At 40.9% G+C, this 26,539-nt stretch overlaps 1 protein-coding gene and 1 long non-coding RNA gene across 2 annotated transcripts in view; one reads left to right on the forward strand and one right to left on the reverse strand.

Annotated features, from left to right (window-relative positions):
* The window catches only part of ATRN (attractin), a 236,352-nt gene that overhangs the window by 52,008 nt on the left and 157,805 nt on the right, over nt 1–26,539 (forward strand). Inside the window, exons 2-4 of the mRNA XM_056553301.1 lie at nt 802–836; nt 6,943–6,994; nt 24,275–24,388. Coding sequence (XP_056409276.1) covers nt 802–836; nt 6,943–6,994; nt 24,275–24,388 — 201 coding nt within the window. The remainder of the gene's footprint in view (nt 1–801; nt 837–6,942; nt 6,995–24,274; nt 24,389–26,539) is intronic.
* Nucleotides 1,700–2,679, reverse strand: LOC130325326 (uncharacterized). Its single transcript, XR_008870212.1, has 2 exons — nt 1,915–2,679; nt 1,700–1,814 (listed from the first exon to the last, which is right to left on the reverse strand). It is a non-coding gene; the product is annotated as an uncharacterized LOC130325326 (long non-coding RNA).

Genomic DNA, 26,539 nt, shown 5'->3' on the forward strand with positions numbered 1-26,539 from the left:
AATGAAACCTCTCATTTTACCATAAAATGTACGGCGAACCCCAAAAAAAAGTATTTGTTTTTAGGGAGGAAATTTAAATGAAAACCACAATTTAGCACATTTTGGAGGGTTTTGTTTTCACACTGTACACTTAACGGTAGAAATTGTGTGTTCTTTATTCTGTGGGTCAATACGATTAAAATGATACCCATGTCTAGACACTTTTATATTTTTGTACCGCTTAAAAAAAAAATCGAGAACTTTTTGTACAAAATCAGTAATCTAAAATCGCCTTATTTTGACCACCTATAACTTTTTGTCATTTTTCCATATATAGGGCGGTATGAGGGCTCATTTTCTGCGCCGTCATCTGTACTTTTTATTGATACCACATTTGCATATATAAAACTTTTAGATAATTTTTTATAAATTTTTTTGGGAATAAAATGTGACAAAAAAGCAGCATTTATGGACTTTTTTTATTTTTTACATTCACGCCGTTCACAGTACGGGATCATTAACATTATATTTTGACATTTAAGCAAGCAGCCATACCAAATATGTTTATTAAAAAAATAAAAATTTTACCCTTTTTGGGGGGTAAAATGGGAAAAATTTACAATTTTTATTGGGAGAGGGGATTTTTCAACCTTTCTTTTTTTTTGAGACACTTTTTATGTCCCCATAGGGGACTATCTATAGCAATCATTTGATTACTAATACTGTTCAGTGCTATGCATAGGACATAGCACTGCTCAGTATTATCGTTTATCTTCTACTCGATCTCAGACCAGAGCAGGAGACTCCGGGAGGCGGACGAAGGCAGGTGAGGGGACCTCCGTCCACCATTACAGATGATCGGATCGCTGCGGCAGCGCTGCGGGTGATCCGATCATTTATTTTAACATGCGCATTGCCGCAGATGCTGTGATCTCTACTGATCACGGCATCTTAGGGCTTAATGGCTGACATCTGCACGATCGCGGATGTCGGACATTACCGGCGGGTCCCCGGCTGCTGCTAGCAGCCGGAACCTGCCGTGTATGATGCGAGCACCGCTCCGATGCTCGCAGTCACACACAGGACGTAAATGTACATCGTGGTGCGTAAAGTACCGCCAAACCAGGACGTACATTTACGTGTGTGGTCGTTAAGTGCCAGTGCACGTACCCAAAAGTTGATCCTTTGCCACTGTATGACCCCTAGCAAGTTCCCGTTCATCAGAAAAAGGCTTGTGTACGGAACTTGCTGGGTGTCCTACGGTTGCCTCAGCAACTGTACCAACCAGCATCAGCTGCCTCTCTCCGCACCACATTGTGCAGATCGCGCAGGAGAGCAACTTTTGGCACTTGAAAAAAGTAATAATAATCCTCTCATGTCATCCACATTTTGCTAACACTATTTTTCACTCACAGAAATAAAATAAATGAGTCAAACAAGTCAAAGAACAGTTTAAAAAAAAGGGAAACTTTATTTATTATTTATTAAAGTGTTTGTGTAGGGATTTTTTGTAACCTCCCATCACTCACAAAGAGCGTACAGTAACTAACTCAGGACAGGAAAAACCTCCAGAGGGGAGGAAACCTGTAGGGAATCCATGGCTACTGTATTGCCCTTCCTCTGGGCATACTAAAGGAGGTTACCTCTAGAATTTGGGCCAATGTGTCTGTGTATGTTCGTGATTCGAGGGGCTGTGCCTTCATCCAACTTCTTGCTGTAGGTCCGGAAATCTAGGCCTTCATCCAACGTCTTGCTGTAGGTCCGGAATCTAGGCCATCATCCAACTTCTTGCTTTAAGTCCGGAAATGCTACTCCACATGCTGGAAATAATGCATCTAAGATAGGAAAACAAAAGAGAGATTATTTACATGTTTATTATAGAAATGCACATGGAACTGCACTAAATCCTTTTGGACACAACAATGTGATACTTACCAGTCACAGTCATGTTTTTGACTTCACATTCCCGCGTCCCTACAGTGTCCAGCACCGGCCCCTCACTGATGGAGAATGAGCAGGAGCAGTGTTATATCTGCTCAGTGCTGCTCTCTGGTGGACAATGGTTATGACATCACATGTGTGACACGCTGTTACCTCCTGGGAGTTCTATTTGAGCAGTGCTGCTCTCTGATTGGCTGAAACCTAAAAAAGCTTTTTAACATATTCTGTATGACTGTTATCAAAGGGATTAGTTTTTTTTTGCAATTTTTATTAAAATGGCGCTACTCCCTATGGGTGAATTATATTTGTTTCTCCTAACCAGACGCTTAGTATTTGTAATATCATTTTGTGGCCCCAACAGCCTTGGTGTCTGACGAGTGACGTCCCTGACGTTGGGGTCTGCAGCGTAGGATGTCACTCATCAGACGTTCCGGCAGCCATTGATTTAAAGTGGTCGTGGCTCCTGCTGCCAGTTCAAGATCAGACACCATGGCCCTAGATTGACATACTGCATCAGTTATCCCTTGTGGTTGTCCACCTGTTACAAAACTACAACTCCCAGCATGCCCTGACATGGGGGGGCACCAAAGATAATGCAATGTGTGATTAGAAAAATGCGGCATATAAACTGTGTTTAATCCCAGCCTAAGCCTAGGAACAGTCACAAGTTTTGAAAAGACGCCACAAAAACTGCCCCCCCCCCCCCCCTCATTTCTTTTCTTCCAAGATGCCATCTTTGTGGAATTTTTGCCAAAAACACTGGGGGAGATTTATCAAAACCTGTGAAGGGGAAATGTTGCTGAGTTGCCCATAACAACCAATCAGATCGCTTCTTGCCTTTTTAAAAAGTCCTCTGAAAAGTGAAAGAAGCGATCTGATTGGTTGCTATGGGCAACTGGTCAACTTCCTCTGCACAGGTTTTCATACATCTCCCCCAATGTGTATGATTATTATTATTATTATGATTATTATTATTATTATAGCCCCCCCCCCCCCCCTTCCCGACTTTTCTCTTTACAGGTGATGTGATTCTTTCATCATGTGACTCAGGGGTTTCTTTTGAAAATTTGGGAAGGAAAACGCCAGAACTTCATTAAATACAAAAAATAAAACCCATACTCTCGGCCTCCCACAAGTTTGAAAGCCTAAAAATGCAATAAAAGGATGAAGAAAACCCCATTAGTGTCTGGCATTTCATATTACCCTATTGATTCCAACCTAACATGTGCCCGCAGCGAGCATGGCGTTTTATTTAATTTTTACAAATGCGCCAAGTGTAATCCCAGCCTAAATGATTGTTTTCACAATAGGTTGGAGCAGGCTGCAGGTTGTGCTATATATTTGTATAGTTTCGGCGTACAGCGCGTTCCGCATTTATGTGGCGGCTTTCTGATGACATATATTCTGCGCTGGCGAATGGGTGTGGTTTTCTAGGTGCACAGTTTACACACTGATTTATGACATGCAACTTGTGCAAAAGTAGCAGAGTTCTGCACATCAACCACTCCGGCCGGGACTAGGATGATTGAGATGGCACAGGGGGGGATCAGAGGGGGACTGGGGATTGGAATGGCACAGGCGGATCAAAAAGGGGGGGGGGGGGTTGAAATGGCACTGGGACCCTGCCTGTTCAGCAGCTCGAGCCGCCGCCACCAGGGTTGGTGCATGGATTTTTGCCACCGTAGGCAAAACCTCATTTTGCTGCCCATTGGTCTCACCCTTCTTTGCACCTTTTTAATAATTTTTAGGTTATGTTCACACATCCGCATTTCCGCACGGAAATTCCTCAGCAATATTTTGCACGGAAATTCTACTGCAGCAGAGTCCCATTAATTTCGATGGGATTGTGGCGCACTGTGCGCACAGCAGAATTTCCAATATCTGACATAGAAATTCAAATTCTGGTGTCCGCAGAAAGAATAGAAATGTCTGCGTATTCTGCTCCGGCTATGAAGTGGCACAATTCCGAGCGGTCCTAGCGCAGGCAGGCAGCACTATCTACAGAATATCCGCATCTACATTTTCTGTGTGAACATAGCCTTACAGTCAACACTGAGAAGTTGCCTCCTACAGACCGGCTGACTCAGCAAGCAGCAGCTCAGATAGAAGATTGCTGCTGTTGGAGCCGATAGGAGACTGAGAGAGAGGGACTGTCTGCGACTGCCATTGCCAGGCAAGCTTAAGTTCCATGAAAAATTATTTATTTTTATATCAACTGGCTCCAGAAAGTTAAACAGATTTGTAAATTATTTCTATGAAAAAAAAAAAAAAAATCTTAATCCTCTCAATAATTATCAGCTGCTGAAGTTGAGTTGTTCTTTTCTGTCTGACAACAGTGCTCTCTGCTGACATCTCTGCTTGTCTCGGGAACTGCACAGAGTAGAAGAGGTTTGCTATGGGGATTTGCTTCTAACCCGGACAGTTCCCGAGACAGGTGTCATCAGAGAGCACTTAGACAGAAAAGAACTCTACTTCAGCAGCTCATAAGTACTGAAAGGATTAAGATTTTTTTAATAGAAGTAATTTACAAATCTGTTAAAATTCATGGAGCCAGTTGATTTTTTTCCCCCCTAGATAACAACTTTAATATTGTTAGTAAGAACATGTGAGCGGTCATGGTGGACCAAATTATAGGTATCATTTTACTTTTTGTTGATCCTTTTTTTATTTTATTTTGTCTTTTTTTTAGCTACAAAAAAATAAAAATAAAAAAGTGTGCCACAGACCACGTTCTCCACTTTGTCCTATTACTCACAAGCTTCATATTGGAATTACGAACCTCTCTTTAACTGTGGGGGTCCATTCACACGGCAGAATTTCCGCTTGCGGAATTCCAACTCAAATTAAAGTTTACAGACTTCTATGGGATTCCGCACTCCCATTCACACTTCTGAATTTCCGCAAGCGGAAATTCAGAAGTGTGAATGGGAGTGCGGAATCCCATAGAAGTCCATGGGCTTTAATTGGAGACTGAATTCCGCAAACGGAAATTCTGCCGTGTGAATAGACCCTAAGGCAGCTACCTGCAGCAGGAGCCCTTCCTCACTTAAAGGGGTACTCCGCCCCTAGACATCTTATCCCCTATCCAAAGGATAGGGGATAAGATGTCAGATCGCCACGGTCCCGCTGCTGGGGAGCCCTGGGATCCACGCTGCGGCACCCCGCTATCAGTACAGCACAGAGCGAGTTCGCTCTGTGCGTAATGACGGGCGATACGGGGGACGGAGCAGCGTGACGTCATGGCTCCGCCCCTCGTGACATCACGGCCCGTCCTCTTAATGCAAGTCTATGGGAGGGGGCGTGATGACCGCCACGCCCCCCTCCCATAGACTTGTATTGAAAGGGGCGGACCATGACGTCACGAGTGAAATCGCTCTGTGCTGTAATGAGAGCGCGGTGCCGCAGTGGGGATCCCAGGGCTCCCCAGCGGCGGGACCGCAGCGATCTGACATCTTATCCCCTATCCTTTGGATAGGGGATAAGATGTCTAGGGGCGGAGTACCCCTTTAAGTCTACAATAGGATCCACCAAAAATGGAAGGGACCAGAAGAAGCACCTAGGTTCTCTGCAAGATTTCTGCAAAGGGTTGATTCATTAATGGTCTCTTTCAGAGTCCATTTGGCTTATTGTTAACTAGTAAGTATGGTTTAAAAAAAAAAAAAAAAAATGCCAATCAAGTTCAACCAAGGAGGGAAGAGGTTAAATAAAGGAAAGGTGTATAGGTGGATGTAGGGGAGGAGGTTTGGAATGTCTGCAAATCTCCTGGAAACCAGTCCTAGAAACCAGTCACCTGATGAAGGCCAGAAAAGTGTCATTTTTGCTTGGAGGTACACTGATTGAAAAACATTGCCCTACAGTATACATAATACCTCATGCTACGCTAACATTACTGCACAAACCAGTCACCCTATGAAGGTTAAAAAGGGACATTTTTGCCTGGACGTACACTGTTTAAAAAAATTTCCCTAAACTATACATCATACCACATGCTACACGGACATTCCTGCACAAGCCAGTCACCCGATGAAGGACAGAAAATAAAAAGTATACCGTTCTAAAGGTTTGTTTAATTGGTAGACTATGTATGACTGATGCTGGGGGGAGGGGCCCATCTCGGACACCACAAAAAATGTGGTGTGAAAGGAACCTTATATGCACATAATCATGCAGTCTAACAGTCGGGGCATCATTTCTATAAGGTATTGAAAGAGCTTTATTCATTCTTCCGTCATCATTACAATAAATTACAATTACACAAAGCATGACAGTACAATATACAGCACAGAGTTCCCTAAACTGTACACCGTACCACATGCTACACTAAACACTCTGCTCCATCACTCGATATCCATTCATTTCTGTAAGTGCCGAAAAATATAAGAGTACAGCTCTCAGGAATCATCGGTGCTCTCATAGAAATGAATGGAAGCCAGTAGATGACACGCACTCCTCTGAGAGCCTTGGGTTCTGTCGGGGGGGGGGGGGGGGGGGGGGGTTACTTATCCTGTGATAGGGGGATAGGTTTACTATCACTGTACTTTTTTCTTTAAGCAAAGTCGAACAATAAAGCAATGTATTGCTGGCCATAGTTGTTGGTAGTAGATGTGGCCAATTGGATGATTATTTATTTATTTATTTTTATTTTTCTCAAGCTTCTTATAGTGGAGATTCATGCATTGCATTGTGGGATAAATTATGCAAATGATCTTTCATTCAGTCTTTCTGTATTTGTATCCATTCTCGTGTAAGGCACGCTCTTGTTCTGCCACATGTATGACATCGATGTAGTAGTAGGGGATTACTTGTTCTAATGGATGTGCATAGGGCTTGTATGTAACCAGTATGTCTGTGTACGTTCTGTATAGTTGCACTCATATAGGTGTATACATTTGTACTATACTGTACTTTATAACTCAGTTCTCATGTTAGACATTGTAGGGGTGATCAGTGTCCATGTGTTACTTACAGACTGTTTCCCATTTATTCTCAAAGGTTAACAGGACCGAGTGAACGGTGACAGACGGCCCTGGAATTACAAGTATAAGACCAAATGCACGTGGCTCATTGACGGAGGGTAAGTGGTGCCAAGTGTCCTGTTTTATGTATCACCGCATTTAGGCATTGGTTGGTGAAGGCGTTATCTGAATATTAAAGAAGCACTCCAGGTCCTACAGCACCATCTGTTTCATTTCCAGCACAGTTGCATGCATATGTTCTATTACTGTGACTGGGTCATGTGATCTCTAGTCTGGAAGTTGTAGTCTTGCAACAGCTTTATGCATCCCTGGTTGCGAAACATTGCTCTAAGACAGTTGTTCTCAACCTTATTTGCCTGAGTACCCCTTGACAGCCCATTCCCAAAAAATTGAACCCCCATATTAGAGACATTTTGTAATGATTATAGTATAATTCATATGCTTTACTTTCCTCTATAACAGGCCCCCCCTGTACCTCTCCATCTCCTCAGTCCTCCGGTTTACTGGGGACATCATCTCTAACCGGAGTTGTTTACTTTCCTTCACTATCTGGCCTAGACGCCATTAAAGGGGTACTCCTGTGGAAAACATTATTTTTTTTATTTTTTTTTTAAATCACCTGGTGCCAGAAAGTTAAACAGAAGATTTGTAAATTACTTCTATTAAAAAATATTTACCCTTCCAGTACTTATTATCTGCTGTATACTACAGAGTAAATTCTATTCTTTTTGAATTTATTTTTTGTCTTGTCCACAGTGCTTTCTGCTGACACCTCTGTCCGTATCAGGAACTGTCCAGAGCAGGAGAAAATTCCCATAGCAAACCTATGCTTCTCTGGACAGTTCCTGATACGGACAGAGGTGTCAGCAGAGAGCACTGTGGACAAGACAAAAAAGAAATTAAAAAGAAAAGAATTTCCTCTGTAGCATACAGCAGCTATTAAGTACTGAAAAGGTAAAAGATTTTTTAATAGAAGTAATTTACAAATCTGTTTAACTTTCTGGCACCAGTTGATAAAAAAAAAAAAAAAAAAAGTTTTCCACCGGAGTACCCCATCAAGACTTCTCCACAGAACCAGCTAAACAAACATTTTAGGCTCCTTTCTGCCGTACAATACCCACCTATTTACAAACTCCTCCTGTTTATTGTCACACACAGTAATAGTACCCGCTTTGCGTCCCCATAAAGTTGTTAGGCCCCCTCTGTGCCCGTAAATATAGCTGTAGGCCCCCAAACTGCCCCCATATATAGATGTAGGCCACCATACTGTCCCGCTTTGGTGCTCCACTGCTCCTCTGGTCTGGGGGCCTATTGTTATGGTTCATAGGAGTAGGTCCCCGGTCTGCAGGGACAGTGGAACAACAAAGCTGATGGTAGTTACTTGGGATCGACCGATTATCGGTATGGCCGATATTATCGGCCGATAATCACGATTTTGGGCATTATCGGTATCGGCAATTACCTTGCCAATAAGCCGATAATGCCCCGCACCGCCCCCACCGCACCGCGACCGCCGACCCACCGCACTGCGTCGCACCCCCCACCGTAGTGCTGGGCGGTATACCGGTATGAACCGGATACCGTTTTTTTTTCTCCCACGGTATGGATTTTTGCCCATACCGCTATACCGGTCGGGCCCCTCCCCCACCCTCCGAGTCAATTAAAAAAATTAAACTTACCCGTAACGGGGGGTGGTCCGGGCCATCCATCCTTCGTGTAGTGTCCCGGCGGCATTCCGGGTGGAGGGTGAACCGGTCCGGGCTGTCCTTCTTCTCCAGGGGTCCTCTTCTCCACTCCGGGCAGGCGCCGTCCTAGTACGCTGCATAGACGCTGCGCAGCGGCGTCTATGCTGCGTTACTAGGCTGGAGCCTGCCCGGAGTGAAGTACAGCCCGGACCGGTTCACCCTCCACCCGGAATGCCGCCGGACACTACAGGAAGGATGGATGGCCCGGACCACCCTGACAGGTAGGGGGAGGGTGGCGGCGGCGGCCTATGGCACCGCAAAAGCCACTGCAGTGCATTGATTTAAAGCGCCCGCTTTAAATAAATGATCTGCAGCGGTGTCGAGGGGGGATAAATAGCCCATAACATACCGGAATATCGGTATAATTTATCGGCTATCGGCCCAAACCTCCACCGATTATCGGTATCGGCCCTAAAAAACGGATATCGGTCGATCCCTAGTAGTTACTGCCCACAGCAGCCCGCGCTTCCCCTTTTCTGTACTCCTGCTCCGCTCCTCGGGGCAGTGATGTCAGCCGACCGTTTTTTCAAAGTGGCCCAGACCAGTAACCAGTGATTGGCTGCCATAACTGATTTATATATATATTTTTTCAAGTACCCCATAGAGAACTGCTAAATACCCCTGGGGGTACTTTTACCCCAGGTTAAGAACCGCTGCTCTTAGATCTGCATTATCACAAGCGCAGGTTCTGGAAATATCCTTGACTAAATAGGGTACTGGCAGAAATGGGCACTTTTACTCTAGAGCAGTGCTTACCAACCAGGGTGCCTCCAGCTGTTGCAAAACTACAACTCCCAGCAGGCCCGGACAGCCAACGGCTGTCCGGGCATGCTGGGAGTTGTAGTTTTGCAACAGCTGGAGGCACCCTGGTTGGTTAGCACTGCTTTATAGGATAGTGGAGGGCTGTACTCTACTTCTATGAGGCTGCACTCACACCAGGTTTTTGCAATACGGTTCCCGTATCAGGTTTTTGATGGAAAAACGGATTCCTCAAAACCTGACTAAACTGTATCAAAACATGTGTACAAATCTCAACCCGTATATGTTTAAAAACTGTATATGGTTTGAAAAATGATGTCCGGTTGCAGCAGTTTTTTTTTTTTCAAGAAAAAAAAGTATCCGTTTTTAACTTTTCACTTTGAATAAAGTTTCACTTGTTTGATTGAAATTCTTTGAAAAAAAAAAAAACTGTGCTAAAAAAGTTAAGAAATTGTATGGTGCAAACCGGATGGAACCGTACGCACATACAGTTCTGTACGGTTCCCATTGACTCCCATGTTTAAAAAAAAAAAATTTAAAAACACGTATAGGGTTTAATACGGTTTTTCACCCGGACCAAAAAAACCTGCTTGTCTACGGTTTTGAGTACGGGTAAAAAAAAAACGGACAAAACCGTGTAAGGGTGGGTTCACACTACGTTTTGTCCCATACGGGAGCGCATACGGCAGGAGGGAGCTAAAACCTCGCGCTCCCGTATGTAACCGTATGCGCTCCCGTATGCCATTCACTTCAATGAGCCGACCGGAGTGAAACGTTCGGTCCGGTCGGCTCATTTTTGCGCCGTATGCGCTTTTACAACCGGACCTAAAACCGTGGTCAACCACGGTTTTAGGTCCGGTTGTAAAAGCGCATACGGCGCAAAAATGAGCCGACCGGACCGAACGTTTCACTCCGGTCGGCTCATTGAAGTGAATGGCATACGGGAGCGCATACGGTTACATACGGGAGCGCGAGCTTTTAGCTCCCCCCTGCCGTATGCGCTCCCGTATGGGAAAAAACGTAGTGTGAACCCAGCCTAAGACACAGAACGGACTAAACCGGATGATGTGTTTGACATACGGTTTACAATGTTAAGTCAATGTAAATGGTTCCATACGGTTTTTAACTTGAAGCTGAAGTAAAAACGTGGTGTGCATGCACCCTCATCTGCCCCTAGAGTTTAAAGGGGTACTCCGGTGAAAACCTTTTTTCTTTTAAATCAACTGGTGGCAGAAAGTTAAACATATTTGTAAATTAGAAAAATACAATGTAGCCCGGACCTTCTAGGTGAGTAAAAAATGGATATACAGGGATCGTGCTTCAATAATAATTATCATTTATTTATAAAAATAAAATTTCAACACTTCTCACAGGGCCCTTGTGAGAAGAGCATACATAATAAAAAGGCAACCTAACAAGATATTAGGCAATGGTATTAAAATTAAAATTCTACACTTGGCATAGAGTATAGGATAATAGAATAAAATAGCAAAATAAGAGCTGTACCATACAGATATGTTAGAAAATGGCTCTTCTAGATGTTTAGGGTAAATATGTCCCTTTTTTGGATACAGTGACAAACAGTCTGTATTGATGGCAATTATTACCGGTCTGTTGATTGTGGCTCAGGCGGTGGATGTTGCTCCCGCAATAGCTAAGTGTCCGTAATGTACAGTCCACTGTGTGGTGCCTCCGATCATAGGCCTGGTCCAGTCGGGTCTAAGCGTGGTGGCAGTCGCTGTCGGATGAGGCGCTGGCAGGCGCCAAAGATCGTGATGGTGTCCGGGGACTGCTGGCGCTGGCGTGCGCTAAAGCTGATATTCCTCACCGCTTCATTAGTTGGAAAGCAGGACCATATACTGGAAGGCTGGAGGTTCACCTCGTGGTGCCGGCGTCTGACGTCAGAGCCGGAATGGTTACAGCAGAATAGTTGCACCGGGATGACTGTGCCGGAATGGATCCGAACCGCTGGACCGGGTAAACAGCAAAGCGTGAGCACAAATAGTGGTACAGTTCATAGGATGTAACTGGCCATAGAATTTGGGCACAGTTTTGATACTGCTATGCCAGTAGATGAAGACTAGACGCGTTTCAGGGTTGTATGGTATAACCCTTTCCTCAGTAGTCATAATGGTTGCCATAGATCATCAGTTATTTTATATGGGCACAAATCCCACCCCTTAACACATTGATAGATAATAATGAAAAGCATGAATGGATTTAATGGATCGGTTCACCTAGAGAGCAATACTAGATATAGAGTAGTGTGTCAATTTTGTTGGAAGATTGTAGCAATGCGTTTTCAAAATAAATGAGTTTTTCTTGTATAGTAAAAGAACATAGTATTGTATAACGAAGTATTGGAAATAAATAAATAAATGAAGGAATGCAATGAAAAATAAAACAATATAGTAAGACAAAGTGAAATAAATCAGGAAGACATAAATGAAAAATAAAATTAAAAATAAAAATAAAAATAAAATAAAAATAAAAATGAAAATGAAAATAAAAGTAAAAATAAAAATAAAAATAAAAAAGATAAAAACAGATAAAATAAAATAAAAATAAAATAGAGATGAAAATGCATATAAAAATGAAAATAAAAATAGAAATGAAAATAAAAATAAAAATAAAAATAAAAATAATAATAAAAGTAAAATAAAAATAAATATAAAAATAAGAATAAAGATAAAATTAAAAAATAATAAAAATAATAAAAATAAAAATAAATTGAAAATAAACTAAGATAAAATAAAATAAAATAAAATAAAGACAAGAATGAAAACAGAAAATGAATAATTACATATAAAAATAATGATAACCCAAAAATAATAATAATAATAAGACGTCGATGTAGATGAATCCATAGGGGATAAGGTCAGCCCATGGGATAACCCCTTGATGACCAAATAGGGGTGTTCCGATGGGCCGAGTAAATCCCCTATAGAAATCCAAAGAGTTCAAAGTTGGAGTTGAGTCCGCCAGGTTCTAATGTTGCGAATTCAAATATTTTCTTACTTTCCGCTTTGGACATTTTCAATAGGAAACTGCCCCCACGCCAATCTTTCTTGATTAGCTGGAGACCGGTGAAGGAGAGGGAGGACATGTCACTATTATGGACTGTGGAAAAATGTGCAGACAGTGGGTGTTTCAGGTTTTTATTTTTAATATTATTAAGATGTTCAGCTATCCTCATTTTGAGGGCCCTTTTGGTTCGGCCAATATATTGCTTCTTACATCCACATTCTATGATGTACAAGACACCTTTTGAATTGCAAGTTATTAGATCTTCAATTTTCCATCTGAAAGTGTTGGTTTGAGAACATATTTCTATAACTTTTTTGGGGCCCTTTATTTTTGTACAGTTGGCACATGTTCCACACCTAATAAATCCTTTGGTGGTTAGCCAGGAATTGTTTAGTTTTTTTGGGGGTGGTTTTATGGATGGAGCTATAGTCAAGCCTAAATTTGGGGCTCGGGTGTATACTATTGGGGGACGTGACGGTAGTAATGGACCCACCTCTCGGTCTTGTTGTAATAGATACCAATGTTTTTTAATTATTCCTTCTATTTTTTTATATGATCTGTTAAAAGGAATCACCAATTTACCTCCAAAGGTATCAGCATTAGTGGTTTTTTCTCTTTTTGAAAAAAAGGTGGTCCTATCTAATGTTCTCACATGATCCAGAGACTGTCGGAGTAGCTGGTCGGGATAATCTTTCTCTTTGAATTGATTGGTGAGTTGTTGTGCCTCTTCCAAAAATTGATCGTCTGAGGTACAATTTCTTTTTAGCCTCCGATATTGTCCTTTTGGGACATTAGTTAACCATCTAGGAAGATGGCAACTAGTATAGCCTATAAAGCAGTTCTTGGCTGTTGGTTTGTAATATGTCTTACATATAAGGTTATCCCGATCAGCACCTACAACAATATCTAAAAATTCGATACTGGTTTTACTGATAGTGGATGTGAAGTGGAGATTGTGATCATTAGTGTTTAAATTAATTATAAAGTGTTCTAAATCAACCATATCCCCCTCCCAAATTAAAATGATATCGTCAGTGTAGGGGGATATGGTTGATTTAGAACACTTTATAATTAATTTAAACACTAATGATCACAATCTCCACTTCACATCCACTATCAGTAAAACCAGTATCGAATTTTTAGATATTGTTGTAGGTGCTGATCGGGATAACCTTATATGTAAGACATATTACAAACCAACAGCCAAGAACTGCTTTATAGGCTATACTAGTTGCCATCTTCCTAGATGGTTAACTAATGTCCCAAAAGGACAATATCGGAGGCTAAAAAGAAATTGTACCTCAGACGATCAATTTTTGGAAGAGGCACAACAACTCACCAATCAATTCAAAGAGAAAGATTATCCCGACCAGCTACTCCGACAGTCTCTGGATCATGTGAGAACATTAGATAGGACCACCTTTTTTTCAAAAAGAGAAAAAACCACTAATGCTGATACCTTTGGAGGTAAATTGGTGATTCCTTTTAACAGATCATATAAAAAAATAGAAGGAATAATTAAAAAACATTGGTATCTATTACAACAAGACCGAGAGGTGGGTCCATTACTACCGTCACGTCCCCCAATAGTATACACCCGAGCCCCAAATTTAGGCTTGACTATAGCTCCATCCATAAAACCACCCCCAAAAAAACTAAACAATTCCTGGCTAACCACCAAAGGATTTATTAGGTGTGGAACATGTGCCAACTGTACAAAAATAAAGGGCCCCAAAAAAGTTATAGAAATATGTTCTCAAACCAACACTTTCAGATGGAAAATTGAAGATCTAATAACTTGCAATTCAAAAGGTGTCTTGTACATCATAGAATGTGGATGTAAGAAGCAATATATTGGCCGAACCAAAAGGGCCCTCAAAATGAGGATAGCTGAACATCTTAATAATATTAAAAATAAAAACCTGAAACACCCACTGTCTGCACATTTTTCCACAGTCCATAATAGTGACATGTCCTCCCTCTCCTTCACCGGTCTCCAGCTAATCAAGAAAGATTGGCGTGGGGGCAGTTTCCTATTGAAAATGTCCAAAGCGGAAAGTAAGAAAATATTTGAATTCGCAACATTAGAACCTGGCGGACTCAACTCCAACTTTGAACTCTTTGGATTTCTATAGGGGATTTACTCGGCCCATCGGAACACCCCTATTTGGTCATCAAGGGGTTATCCCATGGGCTGACCTTATCCCCTATGGATTCATCTACATCGACGTCTTATTATTATTATTATTTTTGGGTTATCATTATTTTTATATGTAATTATTCATTTTCTGTTTTCATTCTTGTCTTTATTTTATTTTATTTTATTTTATCTTAGTTTATTTTCAATTTATTTTTATTTTTATTATTTTTATTATTTTTTAATTTTATCTTTATTCTTATTTTTATATTTATTTTTATTTTACTTTTATTATTATTTTTATTTTTATTTTTATTTTTATTTTTATTTTCATTTCTATTTTTATTTTCATTTTTATATGCATTTTCATCTCTATTTTATTTTTATTTTATTTTATCTGTTTTTATCTTTTTTATTTTTATTTTTATTTTTACTTTTATTTTCATTTTCATTTTTATTTTTATTTTATTTTTATTTTTATTTTTAATTTTATTTTTCATTTATGTCTTCCTGATTTATTTCACTTTGTCTTACTATATTGTTTTATTTTTCATTGCATTCCTTCATTTATTTATTTATTTCCAATACTTCGTTATACAATACTATGTTCTTTTACTATACAAGAAAAACTCATTTATTTTGAAAACGCATTGCTACAATCTTCCAACAAAATTGACACACTACTCTATATCTAGTATTGCTCTCTAGGTGAACCGATCCATTAAATCCATTCATGCTTTTCATTATTATCTATCAATGTGTTAAGGGGTGGGATTTGTGCCCATATAAAATAACTGATGATCTATGGCAACCATTATGACTACTGAGGAAAGGGTTATACCATACAACCCTGAAACGCGTCTAGTCTTCATCTACTGGCATAGCAGTATCAAAACTGTGCCCAAATTCTATGGCCAGTTACATCCTATGAACTGTACCACTATTTGTGCTCACGCTTTGCTGTTTACCCGGTCCAGCGGTTCGGATCCATTCCGGCACAGTCATCCCGGTGCAACTATTCTGCTGTAACCATTCCGGCTCTGACGTCAGACGCCGGCACCACGAGGTGAACCTCCAGCCTTCCAGTATATGGTCCTGCTTTCCAACTAATGAAGCGGTGAGGAATATCAGCTTTAGCGCACGCCAGCGCCAGCAGTCCCCGGACACCATCACGATCTTTGGCGCCTGCCAGCGCCTCATCCGACAGCGACTGCCACCACGCTTAGACCCGACTGGACCAGGCCTATGATCGGAGGCACCACACAGTGGACTGTACATTACGGACACTTAGCTATTGCGGGAGCAACATCCACCGCCTGAGCCACAATCAACAGACCGGTAATAATTGCCATCAATACAGACTGTTTGTCACTGTATCCAAAAAAGGGACATATTTACCCTAAACATCTAGAAGAGCCATTTTCTAACATATCTGTATGGTACAGCTCTTATTTTGCTATTTTATTCTATTATCCTATACTCTATGCCAAGTGTAGAATTTTAATTTTAATACCATTGCCTAATATCTTGTTAGGTTGCCTTTTTATTATGTATGCTCTTCTCACAAGGGCCCTGTGAGAAGTGTTGAAATTTTATTTTTATAAATAAATGATAATTATTATTGAAGCACGATCCCTGTATATCCATTTTTTACTCACCTAGAAGGTCCGGGCTACATTGTATTTTTCTGGTTTCCCTTTTTTGCAATTAAGGTATAGTTGCTTGCCCTGTTTGACCTCGGTGCGTAATAGTTGTGAGCTGCACACATTCACATTTCTTTTTCCATATTTGTAAATTACTTCTTTAAAAAAAATCTTAATCCTTCCTGTACTTATTAGCTGCTGAATACTATAGAGGAAATTATTTTCTTTTTGGAATTCTCTCTGATGACATCACGAGCACAGTGCTCTCTGCTGACGTTATTATAAGAATAATAACGCTTTATTTATTGTTGTCCTTAGTGGGATTTGAACCCAAGTCCCCAGCACTCCAAGGCAGCAGTGCTAACCACTGAGCCACCATGCTGCCCTTAGCAGACATCTGCTCTGCATGGTTGCTAAAATGGACAGAGATGTCAGCAGAGAGCACTGTGCTCGTGATGTCATCAGTGTTCCAAAAAGAAAGGAATTTCCTCTGTAGCATTCAGCAGCTAATAAGTACTGGAAGGATTAAGATTTTTTAATAGAAGTAATTTACAAATATGTTTAACTTTCTGCCACCAGTTGATTTAAAAGAAGGTTTTCACCGGCGTACCCCTTTAATGAAGTGGCAGCACGCATATTTGACCCCACTGGTGTCTTTGGCCTGGGTTTGTGTTGTGCTGTTATATATGTTGTTGACTTTATGTATCATTTTAGACTAAAAATGCTGCAGATAGCACACTCTATCCCGCACACCTCATCCATTTAAAGGGGTATTCCAGGAAAATAATTTTTTTTTTTTATATCAACTGGCTCCAGAAAGTTAAACAGATTTGTAAATTACTTCTATTAACCCCTTAAGGACCCAGCCATTTTACACCTTAGGACCCGGCCATTTTTTACACATCTGACCACTGTCACTTTAAACATTAATAACTCTGGAATGCTCTTAGTTATCATTCTGATTCCAAGATTGTTTTTTCGTGACATATTCTACTTTAACTTAGTGGTAACTTGCATCCTTTCTTCGTGAAAAATCCCAAAATGTGATGAAAAATTAAAAAATTTTGCATTTTTCTAACTTTGAAGCTCTCTGCTTGTAAGGAAAATGGATATTCCCCCCCCCCCAAAAAAATTTTTTATTCACATTTCCAATATGTCTACTTTATGTTTGAATCATAAAATTGACGAGTTTTTACATTTGGAAGACACCAGAGGGCTTCAAAGTTCAGCAACAATTTTCCAATTTTTCACAAAATTTTCAAACTCACTATTTTTCAGGGACCAGTTCAGGTTTGAAGTGGATTTGAAGGGTCTTCATATTAGAAATAATTATAAAAACTGCACCCCCCAAAGTATTCAAAATGACATTCAGTCAGCGTTTTAACCCTTTAGATGTTTCACAGGAATAGCAGCAAAGTGAAGGAGAAAATTCACTATCTTCATTTTTTACACTTGCATGTTCTTGTAGACCCAATTTTTGAATTTTTACTAGGGGTAAATGGAGAAAATTTTTACTTATATTTGTAGCCCAATTTCTCTCGAGTAAGCACATACCTCATATGTCTATGTAAAGTGTTCGGCGGGCGCAGCAGAGGGCTCAGAAGGGAAGGAGCGACAAGGGGATTTTGGAGGGTACGTTTTTCTGAAATGGTTTTTGGGGGGCATGTTGCATTTAGAAAGCCCCTATGGTGCCAGAACAGCAAAAAAAAAAAAAAAACCACATGGCATACCGTTTTGAAAACTAGACCCCTTGAGGAATGTAACAAGGAATTAAGTGAGCCTTAATACCCCACAGGTGTTTAACGACTTTTGCATATGTAAACATTTTTTTTTTTTCACGAAAATGTGGTTTTCCTCCCAAATTTCAAATTTTTGCAAGGGTTAGCAGAAAATACCCCCCAAAATTTGTAACCCCATCTCTTCTGAGTATGGAGGTACCCCATAAGTTGGCCTGAAGTGCACTACGGGCGAACTACAATGCTCAGAAGAGGAGGAGCGCCATTGAGCTTTTGGAAAGAGAATTTGTTTGGAATGGTAGTCAGGGCCCATGTTCATTTACAAAGCCCCCCGTGGTGCCAGAACAGTGGACCCCCCCCACATGTGACCCTATTTTGGAAACTACACCCCTCACAGAATTTAATAAGTGGTGCAGTGAGCATTTACACCCCACTGGCGTTTGTCAGATCTTTGGAACAGTGGGCTGTGCAAATGGAAAATTTTAATTTTTCATTTTCACGGATCACTGTTCCAAAAATCTGTCAAACACCTGTGAGGCGTTAAGGCTCACTATACCCCTTGTTACATTACGTGAGGGGTGTAGTTTCCAAAATGGGGTCACATGTGGGTATTTTTTTTTTTGCATTTATGTCAGAACCGCTGTAAAGTCAGCCACCCCTGTGCAAATCACCTATTTAGACCTTAAATGTACATACTGTGCTCTCACTCCCGAGCCTTGTTGTGCGCCCGTAGAACATTTTACGCCCACATATGGGGTATTTCCGTACTCAGGAGAAATTGCGTTACAAATTTGGTGGTCTTTTTTTGCTTTTACCGCTTGTGAAAATAAAAAGTATGGGGCAACACCAGCATGTTAGTGTAAAAAAAAAATAATAATAATTATACCAACAGGCTGGTATAGACCCCAACTTTTCCTTTTCATCCTGGAAGGATTAAGATTTTTTAATGGACATAATTTACAAATCTTACTGGCACCAGTTGATAAAAAAAAATGAGGAGTACCCCTTTAATAAGGGTATAAAAGACTCATACAGTAATCCCAGAGCAGCGTTCTCGCTGTGTGACGTCTTTGGCGAGCGCTGATTTGACAAGGTACATAACAAACATGACCGCTGCCCAAAGTCTAAAGGTGAGGAGGAAGGAGGTGCGGGTGCTATCGTCATACACCAGGGCTGCTTCATCCCCATCTACATTATAATATAGTGGCCGGTCCCTCTGAAATTATTTGTGTGGTTCCTGATTCTTCACTTACTGTCTGTTATTTTGTGTATGTAAACTTAGGTTTTATGTATTATATATGCATATAATTCGGATAGAAACAAATTGTTACATGTGCGCACCTTTATTTGTATACACGCATACATCTCCATTCTTACACATGCACACTCACACTATTGTTGCACTCACATACATATGTTGTTGAATCCACACACAGATACATCTCTATTGTTGCGTTTGCGCACATAAACCTCTCTATTGTTGTACCTAAACACGCAAAATATCTAAAGGGGTCTTGTATTGCTCATGTATACGTGTACATCTCCATTGTTGAACCTGCGTACACATGCATCTTGATTGTTGTTTATGTATGCACCCGTCTCCATTGTTGCACAGGCGCTTGCACCCGTCTCCATTGTTGCACAGGCGCTTGCACCCGTCTCCATTGTTGCACAGGCGCTTGCACCCGTCTCCATTGTTGCACAGGCGCTTGCACCCGTCTCCATTGTTGCACAGGCGCTTGCACCCGTCTCCATTGTTGCACAGGCGCATGCACCCGTCTCCATTGTTGCACAGGCGCATGCACCCGTCTCCATTGTTGCACAGGCGCATACGTCTCCATTGTAGCTCCTGCGCGCACACACCTGTACGTATGTATTGGCCTGTACTCTTACATATTTATACACCTGGACTATGTTGTTATATAATGCTGTATGCCAGGGGAATGTCAAGCTTTATCTATAATGAGAGCGATTGCCACAATCCACATTGTAAAGTCGTTAAATCATTAGACATCCTTGTTCCTTTCACCTCATTACCAAGGGAGTGCTCCGATACCAATCTTGACTGAGGAAGGTGTTGGCGGAGCGAGGACACAGCCGGATGACGTGTACCCTCATAGCCTCACCTCACCCTTTAATAGGTGCTTCAAAATATCTAAAGGGGGCCTCTCTCTAATCGAGAAAACCCTGGAAACTCAGTGATGCCAAGTCTACATACCGGTCTAATGTTTACTGCTAATTCTGTCTTGAGACGGACCGGGAAAGTCTTGCCTGATTGTCCCTAGCAACCGATCTGTCCCAAATAGTGGAGACCCTGTATAAAGCATTCACTATCAACAGCATCCCAGCATTAGTGCAAAATATTGTAATGTACTGATCCTATATATCTTGTTATATCTTGTACTATACTCCAGAGCTGTACTCACTATTCTGCTGGTGAGGTCACTGTGTACATACATTACATTACTTATCCTGTACTGATCCTGAGTTATATCCTGTATTATACTCCAGAGCTGTACTCACTATTCTGCTGGTGAGGTCACTGTGTACATACATTACTTATCCTGGACTGATCCCGAGTTATATCCTGTATTATACTCCAGAGCTGTACTCACTATTCTGCTGGTGGGGTCACTGTGTACATACATTACATTACTTATCCTGTACTGATCCTGAGTTATATCCTTTATTATACTCCAGAGCTGTACTCACTATTCTGCTGGTGGGGTCACTGTGTACATACATTACATTACGTATCCTGTACTGATCCTGAGTTATATCCTGTATTATACCCCAGAGCTGTACTCACTCTTCTGCTGGTGAGGTCACTGTGTACATACATTACATTACTTATCCTGTACTGATCCTGAGTTATATCCTTTATTATACTCCAGAGCTGTACTCACTATTCTGCTGGTGGGGTCACTGTGTACATACATTACATTACGTATCCTGTACTGATCCTGAGTTATATCCTGTATTATACCCCAGAGCTGTACTCACTCTTCTGCTGGTGAGGTCACTGTGTACATACATTACATTACTTATCCTGTACTGAGCCGGAGTTACAGTCATGGCCGTAAATGTTGGCACCCCTGAAATTTTTCTAGAGAATAAAGTATCTCACAGAAAAGGATTGCAGTAACACATGTTTTCCTACACACGTTAATTCCCTTTGTGTGTATTGGAACCAAAACCAAAAAAGGAGGAACAAAGCAAATTGGACATAATGTCACCAAACTCCAAAAAGGGGCTGGACAAAATTATTGTCACCCTTTCAAAATTGTGGAAAAATAAGATTGTTTCAAGCATGTGATGCTCCTTTAAACTCATCTGGGGCAAGTAACAGGTGTGGACAATATAAAAATCACACCTGAAATCAGATAAAACGGAGAGAAGTTCACTTAGTCTTTGCATTGTGTGTCTGTATGTGCCACAATAAGCATGGACAACAGAAAGAGAAGAGAATGGTCTGAGGACTTATAACCTTGGTCCTCAAGTCCATCTCCAGAGATCTAAATTTGCCTTTGTCCACAGTGTGCAACATTATCAAGAAATTTGCAACTCGTGGCACTGTAACTAATCTCTTTGAAAGGTGTCAATGCAGGATAGTCCGGATGGTGGATAAGCAGCCCCAAACAAGTTCCAAAGAGATTCAAGCTTTCCTGCAGGCTCATGGAACATCAGTGTCAGCGCAAACTATCCGTCAACATTTAAATTAAATGAAACGCTATGGCAGGAGACCCAGGAGGACCCCACTGCTGACACAGACATAAAAAAGCAGGACTACATTTTGCCAAAATGAACTTGATTAAGCCAAAATCCTTCTGGGAAAACATCTTGTGGACAGATGAGACCAAGATAGTGGTTTTTGGTAAAGCACATCATTCTACTGTTTACCGAAAATGGAATGAGGCCTACAAAGAAAAGAACACAGTACCTACAGTGAAATATGGTGGAGGTTCAATGATAATTTGGGGTTGTTTTCCTGCCTCTGGCACTGGGTGCCTTGAATGTGTACAAGTCATCAAGAAATCTGAGTAATACCAATGGATTTTGGGTCGCACTGTACAGTCCAGTGTCAGAAAGCTGGGTTTACGTCAACATTTACGACTATGACTGTGTATCCTGTATTGTACTCCAGAGCTGTACTGCTGGAGGGATCACTGTGTACTTACATTACATTAGCAGCCAATCACATTTCTCTCTGTTAACGCTGTACTTTGCTCCATTCAGCTTTCCCTTAACCCTGACCAGTCTCCCTGTATTCCCATCATGATGCTGCCCCCACATACATCACTCTAGGGATGGTATTGGGCAGGTGATGGGCTGTGACTCGTTTCCTCCAGACATGACACTTAAAGGGGTTATCCAGGAAAAAACTATTTTTTATATATCAACCGGCTCCAGAAAGTTAAACAGATTTGTAAATTACTTCTATTAAAAAAATCTTTATCCTTTCAGTACTTATGAGCTTCTGAAGTTAAGGTTGTTCTTTTCTGTCTAAGTGCTCTCTGATGACACCTGTCTTGAGTACCGCCCAGTTTAGAAGCAAATCCCCATAGCAAACCTCTTCTAAACTGGGCGGTTCCCGAGACACCTTAGACAGAAAACAACCTTAACTTCAGAAGCTCATAAGTATTGAAAGGATTAAGATTTTTTAATAGAAGTAATTTACACATCTGTTTAACTTTCTGGAGCCAGTTGATATATATATATATAAAAAAAAGTTTTTTCCTGGATAACTCCCTTAAGATTGAGGCCAAAAAGTTAATTCTTGGTTTCATCACACCAGACACTCTTATTTCCCAGTCTGACCCTTTTGGGGCTTGTTTGAAAACTCCATTGGGCTTTCACATTTGTTACTGAGTTGAGGTTTTCTCTGTCCCCTCCGCCATAAAGCGCAGATTGGTGGAGGCTGCAGTGATAGTTCTGGACCTTCTGGAAGTTTCTCCCATCCGCACACTCCATATTTGGAGCTCAACCAGAGTAACCATTGGGTTCTTTGTCTCCTCTTTTATCAAGACCCTTTTTCCTAAATACTTAGTTTGTTGGGGCGGCAGCTCTATGGTGAGTCCTGGTTGTTCTGAACTTCTTCCATTTAGGAATTTTGGAGGCCACTATGCTCTTGGGTGCTTTAAGTGCAGCAGAAATGTTTTGTTTCCTTCTCCAAATCTGTGCCTCCACACAATCTTGTCTCTGAGCTCTACAGGCAGTTCTTTCTCCCTCATTGCTTGGTTTATGCTCTGATATACATTGTGTGCTTTTAGACCTTACACAGGGTTTTGTCTTAATAAATTCTGTCCAGTCAGCTAAATTTACCACAAGTGACTCCAACCAAGGTGGAGAAACATCTGAGATGATCAAGAGAAATGTCAGGCGTCCTATAGCAAGAGGTCTGATTATTTATGTCCATGTAAAATGTTAATTTTTCTTTAATAAATTTGTTAACATTTCTAAAAATCCTTTTTTTTAAATTTCCCATTGTGAGGTATTTAGAGCAGATTGATGATATCTGAGGTAGGTGTTGTAGGTATCTGTAGATGGGATGGGTCTTGCGTGTAAGTTATCTATCTTTTTGTGCTATTTTCAAACTGGATTGGGCACATTCTTGAAGATGTTCCGGAGCCGCTTAAAGTAAATGCAGATGAAAAAAATCATCTAAAAATAGCAGAATTTTTCGAAATCTGCAGCAAAGTCCACTAGCAGATATAGCAGCGGAGAAGTCTGCCAAACCGGCACATGTTCCTGCAATATGGCCGGCAGGGTGATCACTTACTGGTGTGGAATATTGTAGTCGTGGCGGTGACCTCTGATGAGTCGCCTTGTATGCCAGGTTCTCTGAATCGCGAATAGTTATGTATGGAGTGTTGTGTAGTCATGGCGGTGACCCCTGATGAGTTGTCTTGTATGCCAGGTTCTCTGTATCGCGAATAGTTATGTATGGAGTGTTGTGTAGTCGTGGCGGTGACCCCTGATGAGTTGTCTTGTATGCTAGGTTCTCTGTATCGCGAATAGTTATGTATGGAGTGTTATGTGTAGTCGTGGAGGTGACCCCTGATGAGTTGTCTTGTATGCCAGGTTCTCTGTATCGCGGATAGTTATGTATGGAGTGTTATGTGTAGTCGTGGCGGTGACCCCTGATGAGTCGTCTTGTATGCCAGGTTCTCTGTATCGCGGATAGTTATGTATGGAGTGTTATGTGTAGTCGTGGCGGTGACCCCTGATGAGTCGTCTTGTATGCCAGGTTCTCTGTATCGCAACTAGTTATGTATGGAGTGTTATGTGTAGTCATGGCAGACAGCGCTGACATTCTGTTTCCTCTTTCCAGAAACAACACACTGCTACGTCTGCGCTTCAACCACTTTGCCACAGAGTGCAGCTGGGATCATCTATACGTCTACGATGGAGACTCCATATACGCCCCCCTGGTGGCTGCATTCAGGTAATTACAGCTTCTTACTGGACTACAATATGGTGTATCACACCCGTCTTTTAAAGACTTTTCTCAACTCTACCATCACTTATAGGGGAACTCTGCTGCTCAGCGTTTGGAACAAACTGTTCCGAATGCTGGAGCTGGGAGCTCGTGACATCACAGCCCCGCCCCCTCAGCTGTCACGCCCCCTCCAATAGACTTGCATTGAGGGGGTGGGCCGTGATGTCATGAGGGGGCGGGGCTATGACGTCACAAGCTCCCTGCTCCAGCGTTCGGAACAGTTTGAACCCCTTTAAAACAGAAGGAATGTGATATACATTGTAGCAAACCTACAGCTTTGTAAGCAGGCTAGATCAGAGTTCAGCCTGGATACCACTGTAGCTATCTTTTACTTGAAATATCTGGTCTGTAATGATTTTCAGCCCCTGGATGTAAACAAGGAATGTTCATATTCACTGACATCAAGCAGAGATCTGGAGAATGAAGACGCAGATTTGAATCTTCTGCTGCAGATTTCAATGTAAACTAAATGAACTAAATACTAATCCTGTGCATCAAATCTGCACAGGATACAGTATGTGGGAATGTACCCTTATAGTAGTTATATTCTTATATATAGGAGGCAGTATTATAGTAGCTGTATTCTTGTAAATAGTAGGTAGTATAGTAGTTGTATTCTTGTAAATAGGAGGTAGTATAGTAGTTGTATTCTTGTATATAGGAGGCAGTATTATAGTAGTTATATTCTTGTATATAGGAGGCAGTATTATAGTAGTTATATTCTTGTATATAGGAGCAGTATTATAGTAATTATAGTCTTGTATATAGGGGGCAGTATTATAGTAGTTATATTCTTATATATAGGAGGCAGTATTATAGTAGTTATATTCTTGTATATAGGAGGCAGTATTATAGTAGTTATATTCTTATATATAGGAGGCAGTATTATAGTAGTTATATTCTTATATATAGGAGGCAGTATTATAGTAGTTATATTCTTGTATATAGGAGGCAGTATTATAGTAGTTATATTCTTGTACATAGGAGCAGTATTATAGTAGTTTTATTCTTGTATATAGGAGCAGTATTATAGTAGTTATATTCTTGTATATAGGAGCAGTATTATAGTAGTTATATTCTTGTATATAGGAGCAGTATTATAGTAGTTATATTCTTGTATATAGGGGGCAGTATTATAGTAGTTATATTCTTATATATAGGAGGCAGTATTATAGTAGTTATATTCTTGTATATAGGAGGCAGTATTATAGTAGTTATATTCTTATATATAGGAGGCAGTATTATAGTAGTTATATTCTTATATATAGGAGGCAGTATTATAGTAGTTATATTCTTGTATATAGGAGGCAGTATTATAGTAGTTATATTCTTGTACATAGGAGCAGTATTATAGTAGTTTTATTCTTGTATATAGGAGCAGTATTATAGTAGTTATATAACTCAGCAAGAGTAAATAGTCGGCACCTCTACCCCGAATAGCGCTCCTCCCTTAATGCTTCAGCAGCAAGATGTGTCTACCCTGGTTCCTGAGTCTGTCCGCTACAGTTCCATGAAGTGCTGGCAGGCACTGTAAACTGTGTGGTTCCGAGTCCCTTAAAGATACAGCATTCACAAAAGTATGCACAAAGGAGAAAGAGAGGGACGTCACTCACCAGCATACGGTGCAATTTTCTTTATTTCTTATGAACGGTGCAGAGACATGGAGCACGGACGCCAGAAGGTAGGACTAGCTCATCAGTGGAAAGCTGGGTGACAGCTGTTGCGCGTGCGTATCACGCTTCTTCAGACCCTACCTGTTCCATGATGCGTCACCCTTAAGAGCACACCTCCCTGGGCGGCGCACCCGGAACAGGTGCGTGCTAACTAATACATTAAAAACAACATATAACAACTCGTAATGAAAGAGGATTTGTTACAAGTATAAAAGGTTTCTATCTCAATGGTATAAATGTAGAAAAATACAAAAATTACGAAAATTACAACAATTATTCTCTCTATAAAAATGTATCTATGAAGAGAGGAAACGAGAAAAGAAAGGGAGGAAAAAGGAATAAGGAAAAAAAAGGAAAAAAGAGGGAGTTTTTTACATTAACCTGAAACACAGGATTATAAATTACAAAAAGACACTGTAGTCTA

The sequence above is a fragment of the Hyla sarda genome, chromosome 1 (assembly GCF_029499605.1).
Source record: "Hyla sarda isolate aHylSar1 chromosome 1, aHylSar1.hap1, whole genome shotgun sequence".
NCBI classification, from domain to species: domain Eukaryota; kingdom Metazoa; phylum Chordata; class Amphibia; order Anura; family Hylidae; genus Hyla; species Hyla sarda.